The 19,001-nt window shown below is 44.9% G+C and overlaps 5 protein-coding genes across 5 annotated transcripts; 3 read left to right on the top strand and 2 right to left on the bottom strand.

Moving 5' to 3' along the window:
* Positions 1 to 358: 358 nt before the first annotated feature.
* On the top strand, positions 359 to 7,535 carry V865_006752 (uncharacterized protein; the record flags this gene model as incomplete). The annotated part of the gene is made up of 12 exons (XM_066230509.1): positions 359 to 696; positions 766 to 1,388; positions 1,446 to 1,885; positions 1,939 to 3,215; positions 3,265 to 4,749; positions 4,808 to 5,023; positions 5,084 to 5,808; positions 5,875 to 5,989; positions 6,049 to 6,411; positions 6,497 to 6,737; positions 6,881 to 7,384; positions 7,449 to 7,535. 12 exons carry the CDS (start codon positions 359 to 361, stop codon positions 7,533 to 7,535), a joined length of 6,414 nt encoding a protein of 2,137 aa, XP_066086606.1.
* A 1,405-nt stretch (positions 7,536 to 8,940) lies between these two features.
* On the top strand, positions 8,941 to 11,625 carry V865_006751 (uncharacterized protein; the record flags this gene model as incomplete). Its single annotated transcript, XM_066230508.1, has 13 exons — positions 8,941 to 9,205; positions 9,270 to 9,358; positions 9,423 to 9,575; positions 9,642 to 9,712; positions 9,770 to 9,853; positions 9,917 to 10,028; positions 10,085 to 10,108; positions 10,171 to 10,238; positions 10,303 to 10,439; positions 10,495 to 10,714; positions 10,776 to 10,821; positions 10,878 to 11,283; positions 11,366 to 11,625. The coding sequence occupies 13 exons, from the start codon at positions 8,941 to 8,943 to the stop codon at positions 11,623 to 11,625; spliced, it is 1,935 nt and encodes a 644-aa protein (XP_066086605.1).
* Positions 11,626 to 11,927: 302 nt separating this feature from the next.
* V865_006750 (uncharacterized protein) lies at positions 11,928 to 14,965 on the bottom strand (the record flags this gene model as incomplete). Its single annotated transcript, XM_066230507.1, has 7 exons — positions 11,928 to 12,826; positions 12,874 to 13,035; positions 13,093 to 13,145; positions 13,216 to 14,037; positions 14,094 to 14,700; positions 14,760 to 14,812; positions 14,865 to 14,965. 7 exons carry the CDS (start codon positions 14,963 to 14,965, stop codon positions 11,928 to 11,930), a joined length of 2,697 nt encoding a protein of 898 aa, XP_066086604.1.
* A 487-nt stretch (positions 14,966 to 15,452) lies between these two features.
* On the top strand, positions 15,453 to 17,910 carry V865_006749 (uncharacterized protein; the record flags this gene model as incomplete). Its single annotated transcript, XM_066230506.1, has 2 exons — positions 15,453 to 16,398; positions 16,496 to 17,910. 2 exons carry the CDS (start codon positions 15,453 to 15,455, stop codon positions 17,908 to 17,910), a joined length of 2,361 nt encoding a protein of 786 aa, XP_066086603.1.
* Positions 17,911 to 18,135: 225 nt separating this feature from the next.
* Positions 18,136 to 18,869, bottom strand: V865_006748 (uncharacterized protein; the record flags this gene model as incomplete). The annotated part of the gene is made up of 3 exons (XM_066230505.1): positions 18,136 to 18,438; positions 18,540 to 18,647; positions 18,726 to 18,869. 3 exons carry the CDS (start codon positions 18,867 to 18,869, stop codon positions 18,136 to 18,138), a joined length of 555 nt encoding a protein of 184 aa, XP_066086602.1.
* Between the last annotated feature and the right edge of the window lie 132 nt (positions 18,870 to 19,001).

Below are 19,001 nucleotides of genomic sequence, written 5' to 3'. Positions count from 1 at the left end.
TCTACATCTTTTTGATCTTGCATGACCCGACACCTGTATAGCTGTGGATGTTGATGTACGGAAGAAGAGATGGTGCAACGTTCTAACTAATGTTGACGAAAGGTCCGATGTTCAACAGATGATCGCGTCAGTCATCGGTTGACTCACCTGGTCGCTGCTTCCGACGGAAATATCCACGATCCAATCCCAATTTTAAACTGTTTGCTCAATGTTGTGACCATCTATCGCTCCCATCTTTCATCACTGTGTTAACTACTACTGCACTTAGCCCTACTCCTTTATCCACCAGATAAGTCGACAGCCGAGTACAACACAGGCATTCGAATCACTTCGAATGATTTATATACAGATATAAGCAATGTCGGACGACCCAATCCTCGCTAAAGAGGTGGGGGCCGTTTTGAAATCGCGAGCAGCCAGTCAAGAGAAACCATCAGATAGCGATCTGTTACCAGTTTATCGATACCTCGTTCCCACTTCCACTCCAACCTCCAGTGAACAGAAGGAAACACACTGGTATTGCGACAAGGCGAAATCCGCTCTACATAGGGAATCGGCTACATACCTCATCTTCTTGTTTGCTTTTCAACGGCAAGGAACTTCGAAAGCATGGGTTGATAGGTTGGAAGAGATTCTGTTGGGATGTGAAGGATGTGCGAGAGCTTTTGGGGGAGCAAGACGGACACTGGGATCGAAGTGAGTTCACTTCACTTTCTTGTGACGGTATAACAGGAGAGCGAGTCTAAGCTTATACTTGACACGCAGATATCTATCCAAATGGCCACCTCATGTCAGAATCAACTTTTTCGCAGCTGTTGATCGATGGCAATCGGCTCTAATCCTCAATCATGTTGGAGATGCTACTAAAACAGCTTATGGATCCTCCTCTTCGTCCATACCAACCCTGTACACGCTTGATCGTCCAGTCATCCAGCTTCTATTGGGCGAACCGTCCCTGCTCAATGATCATAATGATACTGGAATATCCTCCTCGATTGACGAAGCTGTTTCTTCCAATTCGACTTCATCCTCAATAACGTCCATGGGATTATCACCTCTATTGATCAAATTGCTCTCTTCACCTACCGAAGGCCGAAAGAAATGGGCGTTGTCACAACTCCCACCAGCCTCTCGCCGACCTGTATCTTTTAGCGATTGGTGTTCGCTTGGCATCGGATATGAGATCCAAGAACTGTATAACGGGAAAGTAGAAATAGATGAAGGAGACAGATGGAAGATGGTAGAAGCACTTCTGAGAGACAGGGTATTACACGATCAAACGATAGAAAAGGGTTTACTGGGTGGTCAATTAGAGGAAGATCCAAAGGGGAGAAAAGGACGAGGATTGATGTCTGCTCTCAGCACATTACTCGGAAGTGATGTACCTTGTAAGTTCACGATTGGCATTTGAATGCCATGAATGTAATACTGATATTTGGTGGTAGACTTTCCTGAACTATTGTCCTGCTTTTCTACCCTGCTTGAAATCGGTCCCAACAGACATATCTGGTCATTCGATCCATCTCCCGAACTCTCTCACACCCTCTTCTCGGAAATTCGCTCAAATCCTGCTTTCCAAGTTCTTCTCGAACGACACTATCCCGATGTCCCTGATACCATAGATCTGACTGTAAACGACGCAGTTACGAGAATAGATAAGGGAAAAGGAAAGAAGAAGGAGAGCAATGGACCGATAGATTGGACAAGCGATTTCTTAGTCTCTTTAGTCGATGCTGAGAGAACTTCGGCAACAGTGAAGGATGAAAAGAAGTCAGGCGGATTCTCAGAGGCTTTAGCGATTACCATGAACTTCGCCTTCCAGGAGATGCAACATACTCGTCTATCAGGAGGTCTAAGAGCTGCTGCTGCATTGGCTGGCTGCGAGGTGAGTTTGGACATCAACAGTTGATGGGGGTAGCTAGCTAACTACGCATGCAGGCCTTGATGAAGGTATACCAAGCTCTATCCACCGATGACGTCGCCCTTGCTGTCGTGCTCAACTCAACGATCGATCTTCATTCGACTTTTATCACAACAGTAGCCCTTCGACACAAGAATCACCCTCTTCCCGTATGGTCACATGCACGTAGTTCCGCCTGTAACCTCATCGCCACATGTTTTATATCAGACGGGGAGTCTGCCATACGGAGCGTTTTAGCTATGGCGACTGCTTCACATACTGAGAAGAAGCGATTGCAGAAGAAAAAGCGTAGTAAAGGGGACGTTCCACCTGCGACCCGCATCGAGCGTTTACCGCATGCTTCTATCAAGAAAGAACTATGGAGCATGGCGTATGAAGCACTGTCTCCGACGGACGTATCTGGAGCTGCCATTATACTCAAGTCCATCGCCCCTTTTGCTCATCTAGAGGTTATAGATAGGCAGAATTCATGGAAATATGAGGGTCTTGAGGAGGTGCTGAAAAAGGAAGAATGGGTGGACACCATACGATCCGTCAATGTAACAATCAGAGGAAGTCGAGAATCTTTCCCCAGAGCAATTGAATCATTGGCTATGCAAGCAAATCCCGATATCGTCAAATGGCTCTGGACACAAGAGGGCGTACCGAAAGCCGTCACTATACTACTATTGTCACCCGATGATGAGGTCCATACACCCATCATCACGCTAATCCAGCAATCTTTTGAAGATGTCGATGATCGAGCGGATTGTTTCCGAGCTTTACTTCAACAGTATCCAGATATGGCGATGGACGGATTAACAGACTTCTTACGCACTTTCATCCAAACGGCCAGTATCACGCCTGAATCATGCTCACTGGCCAAATGGCTGGTCCGATGTTTTCACGATGTGTTAGAGGCTTTATGCACTGGTTCTGGATCATCCGAAGCTCTTTTACAAACTACCGATTTCTTAAGCAGTTTTGCTGAAGGCAAAAGTATGGCCAAACGCATAGAAGAATTATGGCACCTTATGACCACCTCTCTAGCACTCATCTTCAAGCGGACCTTGGATTGGGCACCCCTGTTCGAGAATGAAGTCATGATAGATTGGATGCGAGATGCTCTAATTTTCGGCAGACAAATGACAGATCACATCAGAGCTTTTGAGGGAGCTGTGCTAGGACAGTCTGGAAGCTGGAAGCTAGAAGAAGGGTCATCATCACCAGTCAAGGTCACCTCGGTTGGGAAGAAGATGACGAGACAGCTTGAGATGATCTTGACGGACCTAATACTCTGGCTGAGACTTACGGAGTAAGTCAAATACATCAGTCTGTAAGGTTGTACTAATGCCAGTCGATAGCGTCGAAACGCTTTTCCAGACGCACCAGCTCATCAAGACAATTCTCGGTCGGATCGCTCGATCTTCCACCGACCTTTCCAGAAACCCATCACTCGAAAAAACGTTACAAGAAATAGATAAATTCTGTCGAAAAGCATCACGGAGTTATACGAGTCGGTTGACCGACGATCGATTATCCGAGTTATCTGACCTGTTAGCACCATTTAATCTGGCCGATACAGATGAGATCCAATTCGTCAAGCAAGTATCGGCTGGTACGGCAACTCCGGAACCTGAAGCTTCAAAGCCGAAAGCCAAACCTGTCATGCGCAATGCTTTCGAAGAAATGATGAAAGCTTCCGGTAAAACACCTCCAGCCAAAGAGAAGCCTAAATCAGTCGCGCCAGCACCAAAGAGCAGCGACATTGATGACTTCGATGACGACTTCCTCAGTAATCTCTCAGCCACAGACCTGGACATCATCGAGAAGCGAGCGAAGATTTCTGCCAAAGATGGGAAACCAACGATCTCACGAGGATCCGCACCACCCAAGCTATCTACATCTGCTCGACCCCAGATACCCTCCAACAAACTTCATGTCAACCTCACGCACAAACCTGTGCCTGTACCCAAAACTGCCACTTCTTTCACATCAAAGTTCATGCGAGAAATGAAGATGCAACACACCCAATCCATCTCGGAAAGGAAGAGAACAGACATCGGTGGTGTTGTACCAAGACTTCCTGCTGCTTCAGCTTTGGGTACTGGTCTTGGTGCGTATACTGGATCAAGACCTAAAGTGGTAGAACCAGTTGATAGTGGATCCAGTGCATCCGAGTCGTCCGACGACGAGAAAGGAGCTATGACCAATCTGGTAGCCAAGCAGAAACCCATACCACAGATTAAACCAGTCGAGAAAAGATCCATCAAAATCATTGGTTCCGACACCAATGAGATACTTCGTCGTAATGAAGAAAGAAGAGCTCGTGCCCATGCGACTAAGATGAGATTGAAACCCGATCTCAATCCTCTCTATCGATATGTACTATCATGGAATCCGGATCATTCAGGTTCGATCGCACCTCACGGACCGAAATATGCCAATGAATTATCAAACATGAGAAATGTTCCTACAACATTCGGTAGTGCGAAGCAGTATGAGCAAGTCATGCTTCCGTTGTACCTACAGGAACTGTGGTCTCAATGCAACAAAGAAGGATCAAATACGACTGGATTGCCGGTTCCCGTAGAAGTCTCATCGAGGCAGTACGAAGATGATTTTATAGAAATTGACTTGACTGTCGTAGGACCAGGTGGGGATTTCTACGTTAATGAGACGGATGTAGTTACTCTTCGACAACCTGGGAACCCAAATGCCATCTTCGCTAAAGTTCAAGCGTATAAGAGGAAACCTAAAGAAATCGCGATCAAGATCAAGATATTGGCTAGTATGGACCAGAAAGAGTTGTCGGGAAGATCGAAATGGCAACTGAGGAAACATCTTTCGTAAGTGGATTCGTAGCTCTTTTTTATGCTATATACTAATATCTGTTCCGTGAAACAGGCTCAGTACTGCCGTTCGAGAATTTGCGGCTCTGAAAGGGCTCCCGTTCTACGATTCGTCTCTGTTGCAAGATGCTTTAGCTGGTCGGACCGCACCAATGCCCAAGTTAGCTCTTGACGATATCGAAGACGCAATGAAATCGTATGATGTCAATGAACCACAAGCTAGGGCTATATTGGGCGCATCACATGTCAAAGGTTTTGCTCTTATCCAAGGGTAAGTCATTCGTCTGATATGATAACTGAATATTATGCTTACGTCATATTATTTGTATAGTCCTCCTGGTACAGGTAAGACCAAAACCATTAGTGGTCTAGTCGGCAAATGGATGTCTGAGCGAAGGACTCCGATGTCAATTGATGGTCGGCCTCCACCCAAGCCTAAGCTTCTCGTCTGTGCTCCTTCCAATGCAGCCATCGACGAAGTGTGTAAACGTCTAATCCTGGGTGTACCAGGCTCCGAAGGTATTCGATTGAGTCCCACTATAGTCCGAATTGGTATCGATTCATCAGTGAACATAGCCGTCAAGGATGTCTCGCTTGATAGTCTGGTAGAAGCTAGAGTGAACGCTGAGACAGTTGGAAAAGATGGTGGGAGCGAATACTCCAGGATTCAAGGTGAACTAGATTCGGTCAAACAGCAGATCAAAGATAAGCAAGAACAGCTCCGTTTAGTCCAAAACCACGATGAGAAACGTAAGATCGTCGAAACTGAATATCAAGCTTTGGTCACCAGACGTACTCAGCTTGGTCAAGCATCCTCAAGAGCTAAAGATGCTGCTCGTGATGCAACTAGACATTTGGATGGTGCTAGACGAGCAGCTAAGGAACAGATCCTGAATGAAGCGGACATTATCTGCGCTACTTTGTCTGGAGCAGGGCAAGATACTCTTTCTGCGCATACATTCGAGACTGTCATTATCGATGAAGCTGCTCAGGCTATAGAGATGAGTTGTTTGATCCCCCTGAAATATGGTTGTAAGAGGTGTATCATGGTAGGAGGTGAGTCAAGCGGTTATTATGCAGCCAGACAAGGTTAGCCGCTGACGGATATCTGTTTGCGAATAGACCCTAACCAATTACCGCCTACGACCTTCAGTGTGGAAGCAGATAGATATCATTACAACGAATCACTTTTTGTTCGAATGACCAAACACAATTCTTCCCAAGTATCTCTCCTGAGGTAAGTACCAACCGAAAAAACCAAAATTTATACGAAATGGTGATGACTTTTGAGTGCAGTATTCAATACCGAATGCACCCTTATATATCCGAATTGCCATCCAAAGTCTTCTATAATGGCCAATTGAAGGACGGACCTGACATGGCCAAGAAAACAGCTGCGATATGGCATCAACGTAATGTTTTCGGACCATATAGGTTCTTCAATGTGAATGGAAATGAAATCAAAGCTGGTACTTCCACCAAAAACACTGAAGAGGCTCTAGCTGCTGTTGATCTCTATAGAAGACTGAATTCGGATTTCGGCATGAAGATCGATTTGACAATGAGAATAGGTGTGATTTCGATGTATAAGGAACAATTGTGGGAATTGAAAAGGAAGTTTACGGAAGCGTTTGGTTCTCAGATTTTGGAGACTATCGAGTGAGTCATCATACATCCGTGCTCACCTAACTCGTTTCTCGAATCGAAGTCAGATCTAGGCGCAGACTGACCTCCAATGATACAGCTTCAATACTGTCGATGGTTTCCAGGGTCAAGAGAAGGATATCATCATTCTATCATGCGTTCGTTCCGGTCCGAATATACGTACAATTGGTTTCTTGAAAGATGCGAGACGTATGAACGTCGCTTTGACTCGTGCCAAGAGCTCTTTGTTCGTTTTTGGGAATGGACCAACCCTGGAGAGGAGTGATGAGAGATGGAAGATCATTGTTGGGGATGCAAGGGAGAGAGGTTTCTATATCAATGTGAGTCAACTCATCTCTATGACTTCTTACATCAGCTTTCCTCATGCACTGCTTTCCATTTGAATATACTGGGCTCGATCCCCTATCATCCATTCTGCTTCATATTCCGTTAGAACTCATCACTGACTGATTGCTGTACATAGTATACTTCTTCTACTTTCGGTCCAGAAGCTCTCGATCCTCCACCAGCCAAGAAAAAGAAGAAGGATCGTCTATCAGATGGAAAGTCAAGATCTGTCTCAACTATACCGCCTTCCCCTGACAGCTTGTTGCCACCCAAGGTGCTCGCCGCCGAGATGACCTCCATCAAGAGAAAAGCAAGCATGGATGGTGTCAAAGAAGAAAAGAAGAGGAAAGTTTCAGATTCTTCGGAATTTGAATCAGGCAATGTGCCTTCATCGAAGCAACCAATTCCGACTGCTCCACGATCGGTCCCTGTACCTGTTCCAGTGGCAAAGCCTGGTGTTACTAATGGTCATGGCGCATCATCAGACTCGAAGGCTATGCCAACTGGTCCCCGTCCTGGACACAACGTTACCAATGGTATGCCCACTCCCCCTTCGCGACCTCCCCAACCTACAGGTCCCCCTCCGCCCCCGCCGCCTCAACGGCCTGCAGAGGACGTTTTATTCATCAAAAAGAAGAAAGTAAGTATCCAGTTGCTTTGAACCTTCTACAAGCTTTGCTTACGTTCTCGTTCCTGCTCCGTAGAAACCCAATCGACCTGGTAACACCGGTCCTAGTACGGGCACAAATGTCCGTGCAGCGATGAATGAACGATACGGTGGCCGGCCGTAAGGGCTGACATCGCAAACAGCCACCCTCTAATCAGATATCATCACATTATCAGCATAGTTACCTCGACAAAACATATTAAACGCATAACACATATGTCATATCATCCTTTGCATTTTCGGCACTTCACATGTCAATGTACTGTATATCCTTCAAACGGCTAACAGATCTGCTTTCTTATTTCTCAGATGGAATGTCACCTGAACTTCCCTGGAACCCTAAATCGGAACGCTTGTCCATAAAGCGAGTATCTAGCTGGGTGCTATTCCCAGGAGACTGCCAATGCGTGTTCTCGCGCGGTTATATCCATTCAATGACGGCTTGCTCACGTATAAGCACGTTCTGGCTTCGAATTATTTCGGATCTTTGGTCTTGGGCTTTAGAGTGGCTAGAGAAACATACGAGACATACGGATACTAGCCCTAAAGGCAAGAAATGACATCACGTCGCACTACAGTCAGACATGTGGTAAACAACAAGCGAATCCATTTAGCATCAACCTTATCATGAAACTGAATCAGAACGTACTTCCACAATATGACCAAGGAAACAATTTATGAAACACCGTGACCAAGATCCACAAAGTTCCATTTGTGTCGGACGCACGGGTGATTTTTACCGCTTCTCACCCTATCACAGACGTTGTGCTTGACACCCAACCAGTTGAATCGACACCGCTCGACCCTATCCTTGGCTGTTGACGATGTCACCCGATACTAATTTGAGATGTTGATGTATATATCTGGAGTTGTTCGTCTATTGCGGGAGGTCAGAAGAAGCGGATTGGGACAAACAAACAAGCGGGTGCCTAACCAGTTAATGAATGAGTTCCTGTGGGACTTATCAAAGTGGGGCTTGAGAAGAAACGCTAAATATATGCAACCTCATGTCTTTCTAACCTTATCTGGTGGCTCATCAAATCTGACAATAAGAAACGCATTCCTACCGGATGCGAATTGGTGTTTGTAACTTTGTATACACTATAGTTTCGAGAGACCGCTCAAACCCTTGAGAACATTGAATTCTCTCAATCCTCACATGAGTTTCTGTACATTCGATAGCTGCGGTTTGACATCTCTGGTGGTTCAAGATATCGTACCAAGAACACGACCCAAGATTGAAGAATCAAAAGCTTATTTCAGTCATGTCTGAAAGTTTGACAGCAAAAGGTGCATCGCCATACGGTGAACCAAGTAAACATTCATGAGTCAACTTGGCGAAAATAGCAACAGAAATGGGTATTGTAGAGTGCGGACCATCCTGGAGATCCTGTCTTTAAAAGGCGTCGATCTCAGAAGACAATTCCCCTCTCTTTTTCAGTACAACGGAAACTTCTTCGATTCTCGAAGTTCAGTATAATCAGTAAACACCTCAAGCATCGATAACGCCTGGCCACTCAACAAACACAATGAAGGTTACTTTAGGTCTTCTCTCAATATTGGCTTACATCGGCCACACTTCAGCAGCTCCTGATCCCGGACTCGCCGCATGGCACTTGGACAACCTCTATCCTCTTGCCACTGAAAGACTCGACCCGGTCGTCAACCCAAATGGTGTAGCTTCTCATTTACATCGTATCGTTGGTGGAAGTGCCTTCGGTGCCAATTACAACTACGATGAATATAATGGTGCTTCGTGCTCTACTGCAGCTGTTCAGGCCGATAAAAGTAACTGTGAGTTTTCTCTCTCCTCCTTCCTACACCTTCCAATATTTAGCTGACGAAGAGGACTCAATAGATTGGATGCCTCAACTTTTCTGGAGAGAGAACAGTACATACGTACCTTTGAAAGCTGGTACAAGATTCTACTACTTCCTTCACAGAAATGTAAGCTTAGCTCTATTGCTACTACAAACGACTGAATTCGATGCTGAGTGAATGGTATATATAGAAACCCGATGAACCCGTTAGAGCATTCCCACCAGGCTTGCGTATGCTTACGGGAAACCTCAATGCCAAATCGTATGCTGAGACTGGTCTGCCTACTGGCGCTATCAATTTTATCTGTCTGAAGAACCACTTTTCAACTCCTAATGGGGATACTGTAAGTACCGACTCATCCTCTGTAAAAGATACTGTACGTGCTCGAAACCCACTTACTTTCATATAGGGCGGTCCCGATTTCAACTTCGACATTGATTGTCCTCAAGGTCTTGTCACTACTGTCAGATTCCCAACTTGGTGAGCCTATTCCTACAGGAGCTGAATAATACGCTGACTCTGTGAACATCATTCTAGTTGGGATGGTGTCAACTTGTACAAAGCAGATGGCTCTCACATGAAATACACGGATAACCTTCAGTTCGGTGTCTGCCCGGTATCGTGAGTGCAATCATGCCATGAACCTGCTTCATATCGAATCCAAGCTGACGCATTGTCCTTAAGTCATCCCGTTCGAATCCCAGGTATCATGCTTGAGTATACATGGCAGACCTACGCTTACCGACCTGGAGTTCCATTGAGAAACAAACTTATTTGGGCTAACGGTGATACCACTGTAAGCATATACATTTCCGCAAATCAAGTTTCATGACTGACCCCAAAACCTCACAGGGTTTTGGTCTCCATGCAGATTTCGTGAGTATACCATTCTTCGCCACAGCACACAGGTGGCTGACTTTGCTTTGACTACGCCCTAGGTGAATGGTTGGGACACTGATGTTCTCGAGAAGGCCTTGAATGATCCTGATTGTCTCAGCGGTGATATGTGAGTGACAACCAGTCCTTTATCTGCCTGTCTTATACTGACGGGTATCGTATCAATGCAACAGGACAATGACTGCTTGTCCTACATTGGCTATGTACATGAACTTGGGAACCGCTCAAAGCTGTCAACCGTCTCGAGGAGTCTTAGAGTCATATGAAGATTTCAAGCCCATCGGTGCTCTTCCAGGATGTAACCTTCCATGTGAGTTACCCACACCAACATATCGCCACATGCATGAGCTGACATCGCATGATAGGGTCATCGGGTTCCAAACCTGCTTGTAACCCTTCTGTACCCAACCCTTCCATTCCTAACAGCCTAAAAGGTACCGATGGTTCTTTGACATATTCTGGTCCATCCTACCTTACGAACACCTCTAGTCCGCCTAACACCTGGACTAGACAAGGTTGTATCGGTGGTTCCACTTCACTTGTCAATTCCTTTCAATATTCCGATGCCGCTATGACCCAAGCAAAGTGAGTCCAAACCTCGACATTAGCACCAGCATTCTCCTCCTGACTATATCATTCTTAATAGATGTCAATCCACTTGTGCTGAGTGGGGTAGCCAATACGCTGGTCTTGTGAGTTCATGACATCGTCGTACATGTGTTTTAAGCTGACGTACAGTACTTGCTAGCTTTCGGGACAGTATTGTGTCTGCGGAACAGATCTTGACCCCGCAGCATACCACTATGCCGATTCCAACTGTAACTCCCCATGCGGCGGTGATTCAACCAAGACCTGCGGTGGTAATGGTAAACTTGAATTATTCCGAAACCCTTCAGCTACAACTGTAAACCATCCGGGTGTAAGCGATCCTCAATACATCGGTTGTAGAAGAGAAGGTGGTACAGGTCACGCTCTGACCGCCGCTTATATCAACTACGATTCCATGACTGTCGAATGGTGTAAGAACTATTGTACTGCCCAGAAGCAGACTTTGGCCGCTATCGAATTTGGTAGAACTTGTATGTGTGGTAGTTCTTGGCAAAACGGTGGTGGTATACCTTACCCTCAAAACCAATGCAATACCCCATGTAAAGGTACGCTCAATCTTACTTTCCTCAATGTTTCTTCTAAAGAGATGATCCCAGGTGATGCTGATTCTGATACAACGTGATATAGGTAACACACAACAGTTCTGTGGTGGACCGCAAATCACTATATCGACCTTCAACCTTACCTTACCCGGCGGCAGCAGTCCACCGGTCTCGTCAAGCGCTTCAGCTTCTTCCGCATCAGCCAAGGTCACTTCTTCCTCGGCTAGCTCAGGCCCAAGTGGAGCTGTCACTGTAACTAAAACAGTCACTGTCACTGGAACTTGTTCGGCTCCAGCGGGAAGAAGAAGGAATCACAGAGATATGAGAATCTTCGGTGATGCATAATCGCCTACTCTTCCTGGGACTTTTGTTTTGTCGTTCTTGATTCAACTTCTTGTCTCACGTGTTCTATGATTCACAGTACTGTGAACCTTTCAATGTTGAAACACTATAAATAATCTTGCTTGTCAATCTATTCTCATATATTCATTTTAATAAGGTTTCTGTAAATATCTTCACATCTGTTGTTTTATTTTATTCATCTGTTGTTTTATTTTATTTGAGATTTTGGTAGATTGTAGTAGAATACATAATATACATGCACACTCCCTTACACATTACAGTGTACAAGACACTCGATCATCTTACTAGCTCTCCGGTCGAGCTAGAGATTCTTTCTCATCAACAGTCAACCCACTACTACCGACATTGGCTTTTTCTACCAGATTTAAGAGTTCCTTCTTCAAAGCTCTTCGTCTGGATTCTGCCATGATTACCTTTTCTTCCAATTCATCGGACGGACCTTTCACTTTGTTATATTTCATAATATACGCTTCGATCTCTTTGATTTTCCTTCTCAGTTCTTGCTGTTTCTCTTCGGTGGATTTAGGCATGAGCGAATTAGGTTCATTCCCTTTCAACTTTCTAACCTGACTCCATATCTCCTTACGCCTCTCGTCTACTTTGGCAAGTTTGGCTGTCTGTTCATACGTTGGATTTTCAATATTTCGATATTTCATAACATATTCGTCCAATTGTCTTGCTTTCTTCTCCAAGTCGTCGACCTCCCGACTCTCTTTCGATCGCGGGCTTGCATCTTCTTTTTCATTCCGGGGAGTGGATGGCATCATCGAAGCAGGTTCATTACCTTTCAAAATCCTGACCTGCTTCCAGAGGGCTTTTCTCCTCTCTTCCGCTTTGCCAAGTTTCGATCTCTGTTCTTCATCTGGGTTCTCGATCGATCGATATTTCATCACATAATCGTCCATCTCTTTTGCTTTTTTCTCTAATTCATCAACATCAACATCTACTTTCTCTTTCTCTTTCCCACGTTCTACTGCCTCACCATCCTTCTTCTTTGGTGTTGTATCACTATTACCTTCTAAATGTGCTTTACTGGATGCTGGTGGATCTTCATCAATGAGTTGTTTACGCATGACCATAGCCCTTTGTAATTTCTCTTTATGCTCCGGTAACATTTCAGGTAATGATCGGAGCTTCTTGATCAATTTCTCAAGCTCGGCGATCTTCTCTGCTCTATTCGATTCTGAGAACTCTCAGTAGACCCTCTACCATGGTCGGGTAACGGCGTACTGCTCGTGGCGGAAATCGAACTTGGTACTCTGCTTGAGCTGGGTGAGGATGACGAAGAACTGGTTAAGTTCGACCCTCGAAGAGATAGGATCAGATCGTTATGAGAATTGATATACTGCCATACGAAGAAAGTGAGAAGTAGAAAACCGAGTTGAGGGTTCACTGCGTTGTAGTCCATGTCGTCAGTGATGATCACATGCAGTGGGGAAAGTCACTTACAGTAATATAGTAGAATACTTAAAATACCCTGGCTTAGATAGGTAGCTTTTTGGCTGGAAAGTTCAGAATCAGATCTTATGTCAGTACTCGAGATACATTAGATAGAATAAAGAAAAAACTCGCATCTTTGGATCGACAGGTACTCTTACGGCATGATCAGGCCGTGAAGAAGAGCCAGAGGCTGCTTTGGCTGTAGCTTTCAATTCAGCTTCCTTTTGAGCAGCGGCTTTAGCTTTAGCTTCAGCCTCGGCCTTCGCTTTGGCTCGTTCTTTATCTTTATCCTTTTCGCTGGTACTAGCATTGCCTTGTTTCTTCTCATCACTCGCACTCTTGCCCTTGCTTTCTTTATCTGTAACCTTGTTCTTATCTTCACCCTTCTCCTTCTCCTTACCCATCTTCTTCTCTCTCTTATCCTCGTCTTCATCTTTGCTTTCAGGCTCCTTGGGTACTCTTGGCAACGCCATAATATGGTCCGCAGTCCTTGGTACATTATCCCACCACAGTGTATTCCTCGGACTTGAAGGCTTAGGGTGAAATCCATGTGGGAAAGGAATAAGAGAAGGTCGATATCCTCGCATGGTCATAAAGAAATTATGATGGATATTCTTACTTTGTTTAGGTTTCTTTTTTGATTTTTTCAGTACTGATTTGAGGGGGCGATAATCGCCTGACATCAATGGATCATCTTCTGTATCTGTACCACTACCGGTGGTGGATCGTGATGAAGCCGAAGTGGTTCTGGAAACGTTATCGGTATCGGATTGAGACGAGTCTTTAGCTTTGTCTTTACTATCATGATCACCAAGAGTTTGTGGCCTCATTCTGTCAGTAGGATCCTTCAGCTTTCTGTCTGTCTTATCTGAAGACGCTGGTGTACTTCCGGAAGCAGAATTTGACTTTCCAGGCCTTTCACCTTCCATTCGACTTTTGCCTTTATCTTGAGCACTATTGCATAGGATATCAGCCTGGTCTAACAACTAGTTGCAGAAATTATGACTCACTCAGGCTCAACAATGGTTCTATCCTTGTCCGACTGCAAGTCTTTGGCCTTTCGAGCCTTTTCAGACTCAGTCAATCCCGATCCTGCTTTAGGCCGTTCATCATTCTTAACCACTTTCGAAGCTGGTGTGGCACCTTCAGATCCTTTCGTCTTATCCGCTGAAGCAGATCTGGACGGGTCTGCAGTGGGAGCTTTGGCCTCTCTTGCGTTTTCCAACTCAGGCTTTTTACTGGTATCGCTCGAAGATCTTTCGGGATTATTGAATATTACTTGTGGATTAGAAGTAGATCCAGCTTTACGACGATCTTGCCATGGTGGCCAGAAGAGATCCCAAGACTCCTTCAATCTCCTTCTCAGATCATCACCCATCATCATAATACCTAGGTTAACCGCAAGCAGGACAATGGCTATATTGATTGGACTGATTTGAAGCCATGCTGGAAGGTGTTCGTGAATCCTATTGAGAAGAACATTTCCTGTTGATATTGTTGCCAGATGTCGTTCGGGTATTAGCCCCGGACTAAGGGCTGGTGGAGGTATATCTGTATCATTCATGATGATCGGTGGGAGTACCGGAGGTGTCCAAAATGGCGGAGGAGCTTGCATCGCTGTAGCCGGTTGTCAACTGAAGATCTTATAGTATTCTATGAGAAGCAGCCTCACTCACCTAGTCCAAGGATGACTATCGCGGCCACCAACTGTTCCAAGGGCCCAAACAATCTTGGACAGAATTTAGCTTTCAGCTGAAATGTGGGGACTGAATGTGACTCACTGTTCATTGCTTCGTTGATACCAGCTTGCGATGTATTGCGCTATTTGCTCTTGGTAATATGCCACTAAAAGTAGTGGTTGAAGGAAGAATGGTAGAGGCATTTTTGTACAACACGGTGATTTTTCGATGTTGTCTATCTATCTCGAGAGATATACCATATTGCCATGAGTGCATATAGAGCTGGTGGACTTCACGGACATGCGGTGACAGAAACATAGAAAGGATGTCCGATACAAAGGATATTCACGCCTTATGAGTGCAGTATTTCTCAACGGATGCCACAGATGTGTGTAATAAGCGGTGATCACCGCCACCTTCCTTCACTTTACCTCGTGTTTTTGTTTTGGTGTGAGCCTTCTTCTTCGCTTGCTCGAGCATCCTGTTCACTGAAGATCTTGCTCGAGATACCTGTTGGCCAGTCGCTAATGAAGGTCACAAAGTCACCTGTGATACCCTTACGAAGATACCTCAATAACGCAAAGTGAGAAACCATCGATTTCAACTTTCTTCCAAGCTAATCAAGCTTCTCAATTGACTAGCTTGCCAATCATCCAACGATACCCATCACATACCGATGAATTCAGCACCATGTCGTACTCATACCCCAATGCACGCTATCCATATCGGAACAAGTCGCCGTACGGACAATCATCGAGCAGACAAGGGCCTGTAGACTATTCTGGTGGTGAATCGTCATCCTTCCGCTACGCGAATGGCAGGGACGATTATGGAAATGACTATGGACGTAGCTATGGTGGAGACGATAGGTACAGAGGTGAGAAGAATCATCCATATGATGATCGATATACGAATAATGGATATGGAGATGGGTATGGCTACGACAGAAGAATTGATTACAATTATAACACGAGGCCGTACGAAAACCCCTACCCTCCGCAAGATCATTATAGACCCACAAACAACGAAAGACCATCAACCTACATCCCACCTCATCAAAGAGGGTTCTCCAGTCCTATCCAGCCTTCCTTCCCCCCATATGACCGCCCTCCTTCACCTCAATCAATTCGCCAATACAGTACCCACGCTCATTCTCAACCTCGAACACCCTTTTCGCGAGATAGGACAGTAACATCGCCACCAGTCAACTTACCTCCTAGGGAATACTTAGATTTGCTACGTCCAGATCCTGCCGAACCATTGAAAAGTGAAAGAATTATACCGAAATTATTGGTGTTAGATTTGAATGGTGCATTAGTATTTCGTAATCGTTCTTCCTCTGCTGATGGGAGGAACTCCCATCCGAGACCGTACCTACAATCTTTCCTCGAATACTTATTCCTACCTGACCCGACCTCCAAGCGGGGAAAGAGAGGATGGGAAGTTTTCGTTTGGTCCTCGGCTCAACCGCACAACGTTAGGGGTATGGTCGAATCCGCTTTTGGTACAAGGTTCATCGAGGGTATATGGGAGGAAGAAACTGCAAATACGAAGTCGGCAAGAGAACAAGAAGGTGAAGGTAGATTGTTAGGTGTATGGGCGAGAGATAAGATGGGTTTAACAAATAACGATTATTGTATGTTCACCCCTATTTTTACTCATCAACATGAAATGCATCTGATAAGACCCGTTTTGCTTCTTCTTTCCTTTTTATTGCTTGTTATCAATAACAGCAAGGAAAGTTCAAACGACCAAAGACATACGTAAAGTCTTAGATCACCTGCGCCACCTCTCTTCCGACAACAACCAACCTTCATGGGACTTCGACGAGAAGAGGATAGTACTGCTAGATGATTCCCCTTTGAAAGCGATCTATCAGCCATTCAACCAACTTGTGATACCTGAATTCGGTAAAGATGAATATCAAAATTCCAAACTCGCCGCTTCTTCCCCGGGCCTCCAAGAAGGATCGCTCGATCAGACTTTGTTAGCTGTCATTGGTATATTGGATGAGCTAAGATATGTCAACAACGTTCCGTTCTGGATAAGGTCAGGTGGACTACTTGATCCGAATGGGCTTCCACTCAGTGTCGGTGTCAGTACCAAAGAGGATGAGGAGATACAGCTGGAACAGCTCCCAACACACGACTCATTCACACATTGGTTCTCGAACAAGGAGATATTCGATGGGTGGGTCGACAAAGGTAAAAATGCCTTGAGGGAAAAAGGAATAGATATCAGACATGGTATCTCCCCAGATCACAATTTCATCTCGCAATCACAGAAAACAAAGCCACCAAGAACTCATTCACCGGTAGAATTGAGAAATAAGCATAACAGAGGATATCATACGAATAATGGAATAGATGATGATGAATTTTCCCCTCCTCCCCCTTCGCCGAGTCAGATGAACCCGTTAGATGTGGCTAGATATATTGATAGTTTGATTTGCTCGACATCGAATTTGACGGTAGAACAGAAGGATTCGTTGGTAGTGGCTAGGGAGATCATATCTGAACTACACTCGCAACACCCTCAATCTCAAGCCAATGGACAAGATACATTGAATGGCAATGGACTCGTTAATCGAGAAGGGATCATTGGTAACGAAGACATACTTTATCGTCCAGTCGCTCCATTGTCTTCACCTCCTCTTATCCGCGGAACTCAAAGTATAGATCGAGATGTCGTGGACGATCCAAACTTGCTTCCAAAAGACTTCCAAACTTCAAAGGGAAATGAACCACGAAGGAAACGTCAGAATGAATATAGGCGGGAATTTAGTAAAGCAAAAACACTAAATCCCAAACTGACAAATAAAGAATTCAGGAAAATGTTCAAAGCGATCAAAAGGGATAACGCTGCTGTACAAGAAGATCTAGAGGAAGTTGATGAGAGTGGCAGTGAGAACGATAAGGAAGAAATCGAGGCGAATGAAGAAAGGGATGAAGATGAAGATGTACGAGTAATTTCAAAAATGGAGTTTATCAATAATTATCAAAAGAATCTATTACCATCTTCTCAACATCAGAATCCAGATCAGATCGAGATAAATGATAGTCTGAGTGAATTGTCGTATGGTTCAGGCTCAAGATCAAGAGATGGATCCAAGAAGAAATTGCGTTCGGATAGTTGGTCTGGTGAATGATCTGATGCGAACTGATCTATTTATGTTGTATATAGAGTGAATTAAACTCTTCAGTATCACAAATCCGCAATGTGCATAGTATACCATCATAATCCAACTATATGCATTACTAGTAAACCATGCATCATCTATGAGGAATCCATCCTGAGTGGTATTGAAGTATCAACATATATGAGTAGTGTATCTTCTCTATCCTTCTTTTCTTCCTGCCAATAAATTTCTCAATCATATCTGCAACTTCTTCAAAGCTTCCTGAACCATCTTCCCAACGACCTTTTTATCCACTCCAGCTTTCTCATCGCCCAACTCTTCCCATAACTTATTTAGTACCTGTCCTGCAACTCCCCTAGAAGCTTTCAACTCGTCTGTCAGTCCGGTGATGATCTTATCAATAGATTGCTGGAGGACTTCATTAGATGGTGCTTCTGGTAAGAACGATTTGAGGAGGTTGATCTCGTTTAAGAGGGAGGAGTAGTTCTCGGGATGAGGGGAAGGGGAAGTTGGTGAATATGATTCAGATGCTTGGGTCTGTGAAGAACCGCGTATCAGTACGGTACATATATTGTGCATAATGAGAGATGAAGTGTTGTATAGTTGATAGATATCCAAGTAGAGAGGAATGTACTCACTCTCTGCGAGATACCTTTCTTCAATACTCCCATGACCCCCTCGTCATTTATCGGTTCGTTAGGGTTCACTCCAGATTTAGTCGCGTTGGTGACATCTGCAAGGATTGACTGTATATATTCAAATCAGTACACAAGCATCTTGACTGATAGTCTAATGTTCATACATGACACGGACCCATTACCCACCTTCAAACACGCCGCTGCTGGTTTATCCTTGGCTTTCATCGATGCCTTCAAGGCGTTTCGCAAAGTAGCTTCTAAGCCGGGCTGAGCTGAGAGAAGCGGACGGGAGGTGTGGAGAGCACGTCGAGCAAGTATCTGAGCGAACATGGTGGACAGTACGATGCTTTAGCTTTGGTCTGTGTTGGTCTGTTAGAATGGAGGAAGAGGAAGAGAAAGCGGCAGATAGATAGATGGTCGGCCAACAAATGATCTTTTTTCCGCCCTTCCTCTTCGTAGGAT

The sequence above is a fragment of the Kwoniella europaea genome, chromosome 2, assembly GCF_036810445.1.
Source record: "Kwoniella europaea PYCC6329 chromosome 2, complete sequence".
Taxonomy (NCBI): Eukaryota; Fungi; Basidiomycota; class Tremellomycetes; order Tremellales; family Cryptococcaceae; genus Kwoniella; species Kwoniella europaea.
Note: the sequence above shows the minus strand (reverse complement) of the source record. Positions and strands in the feature narration are given on the sequence as shown.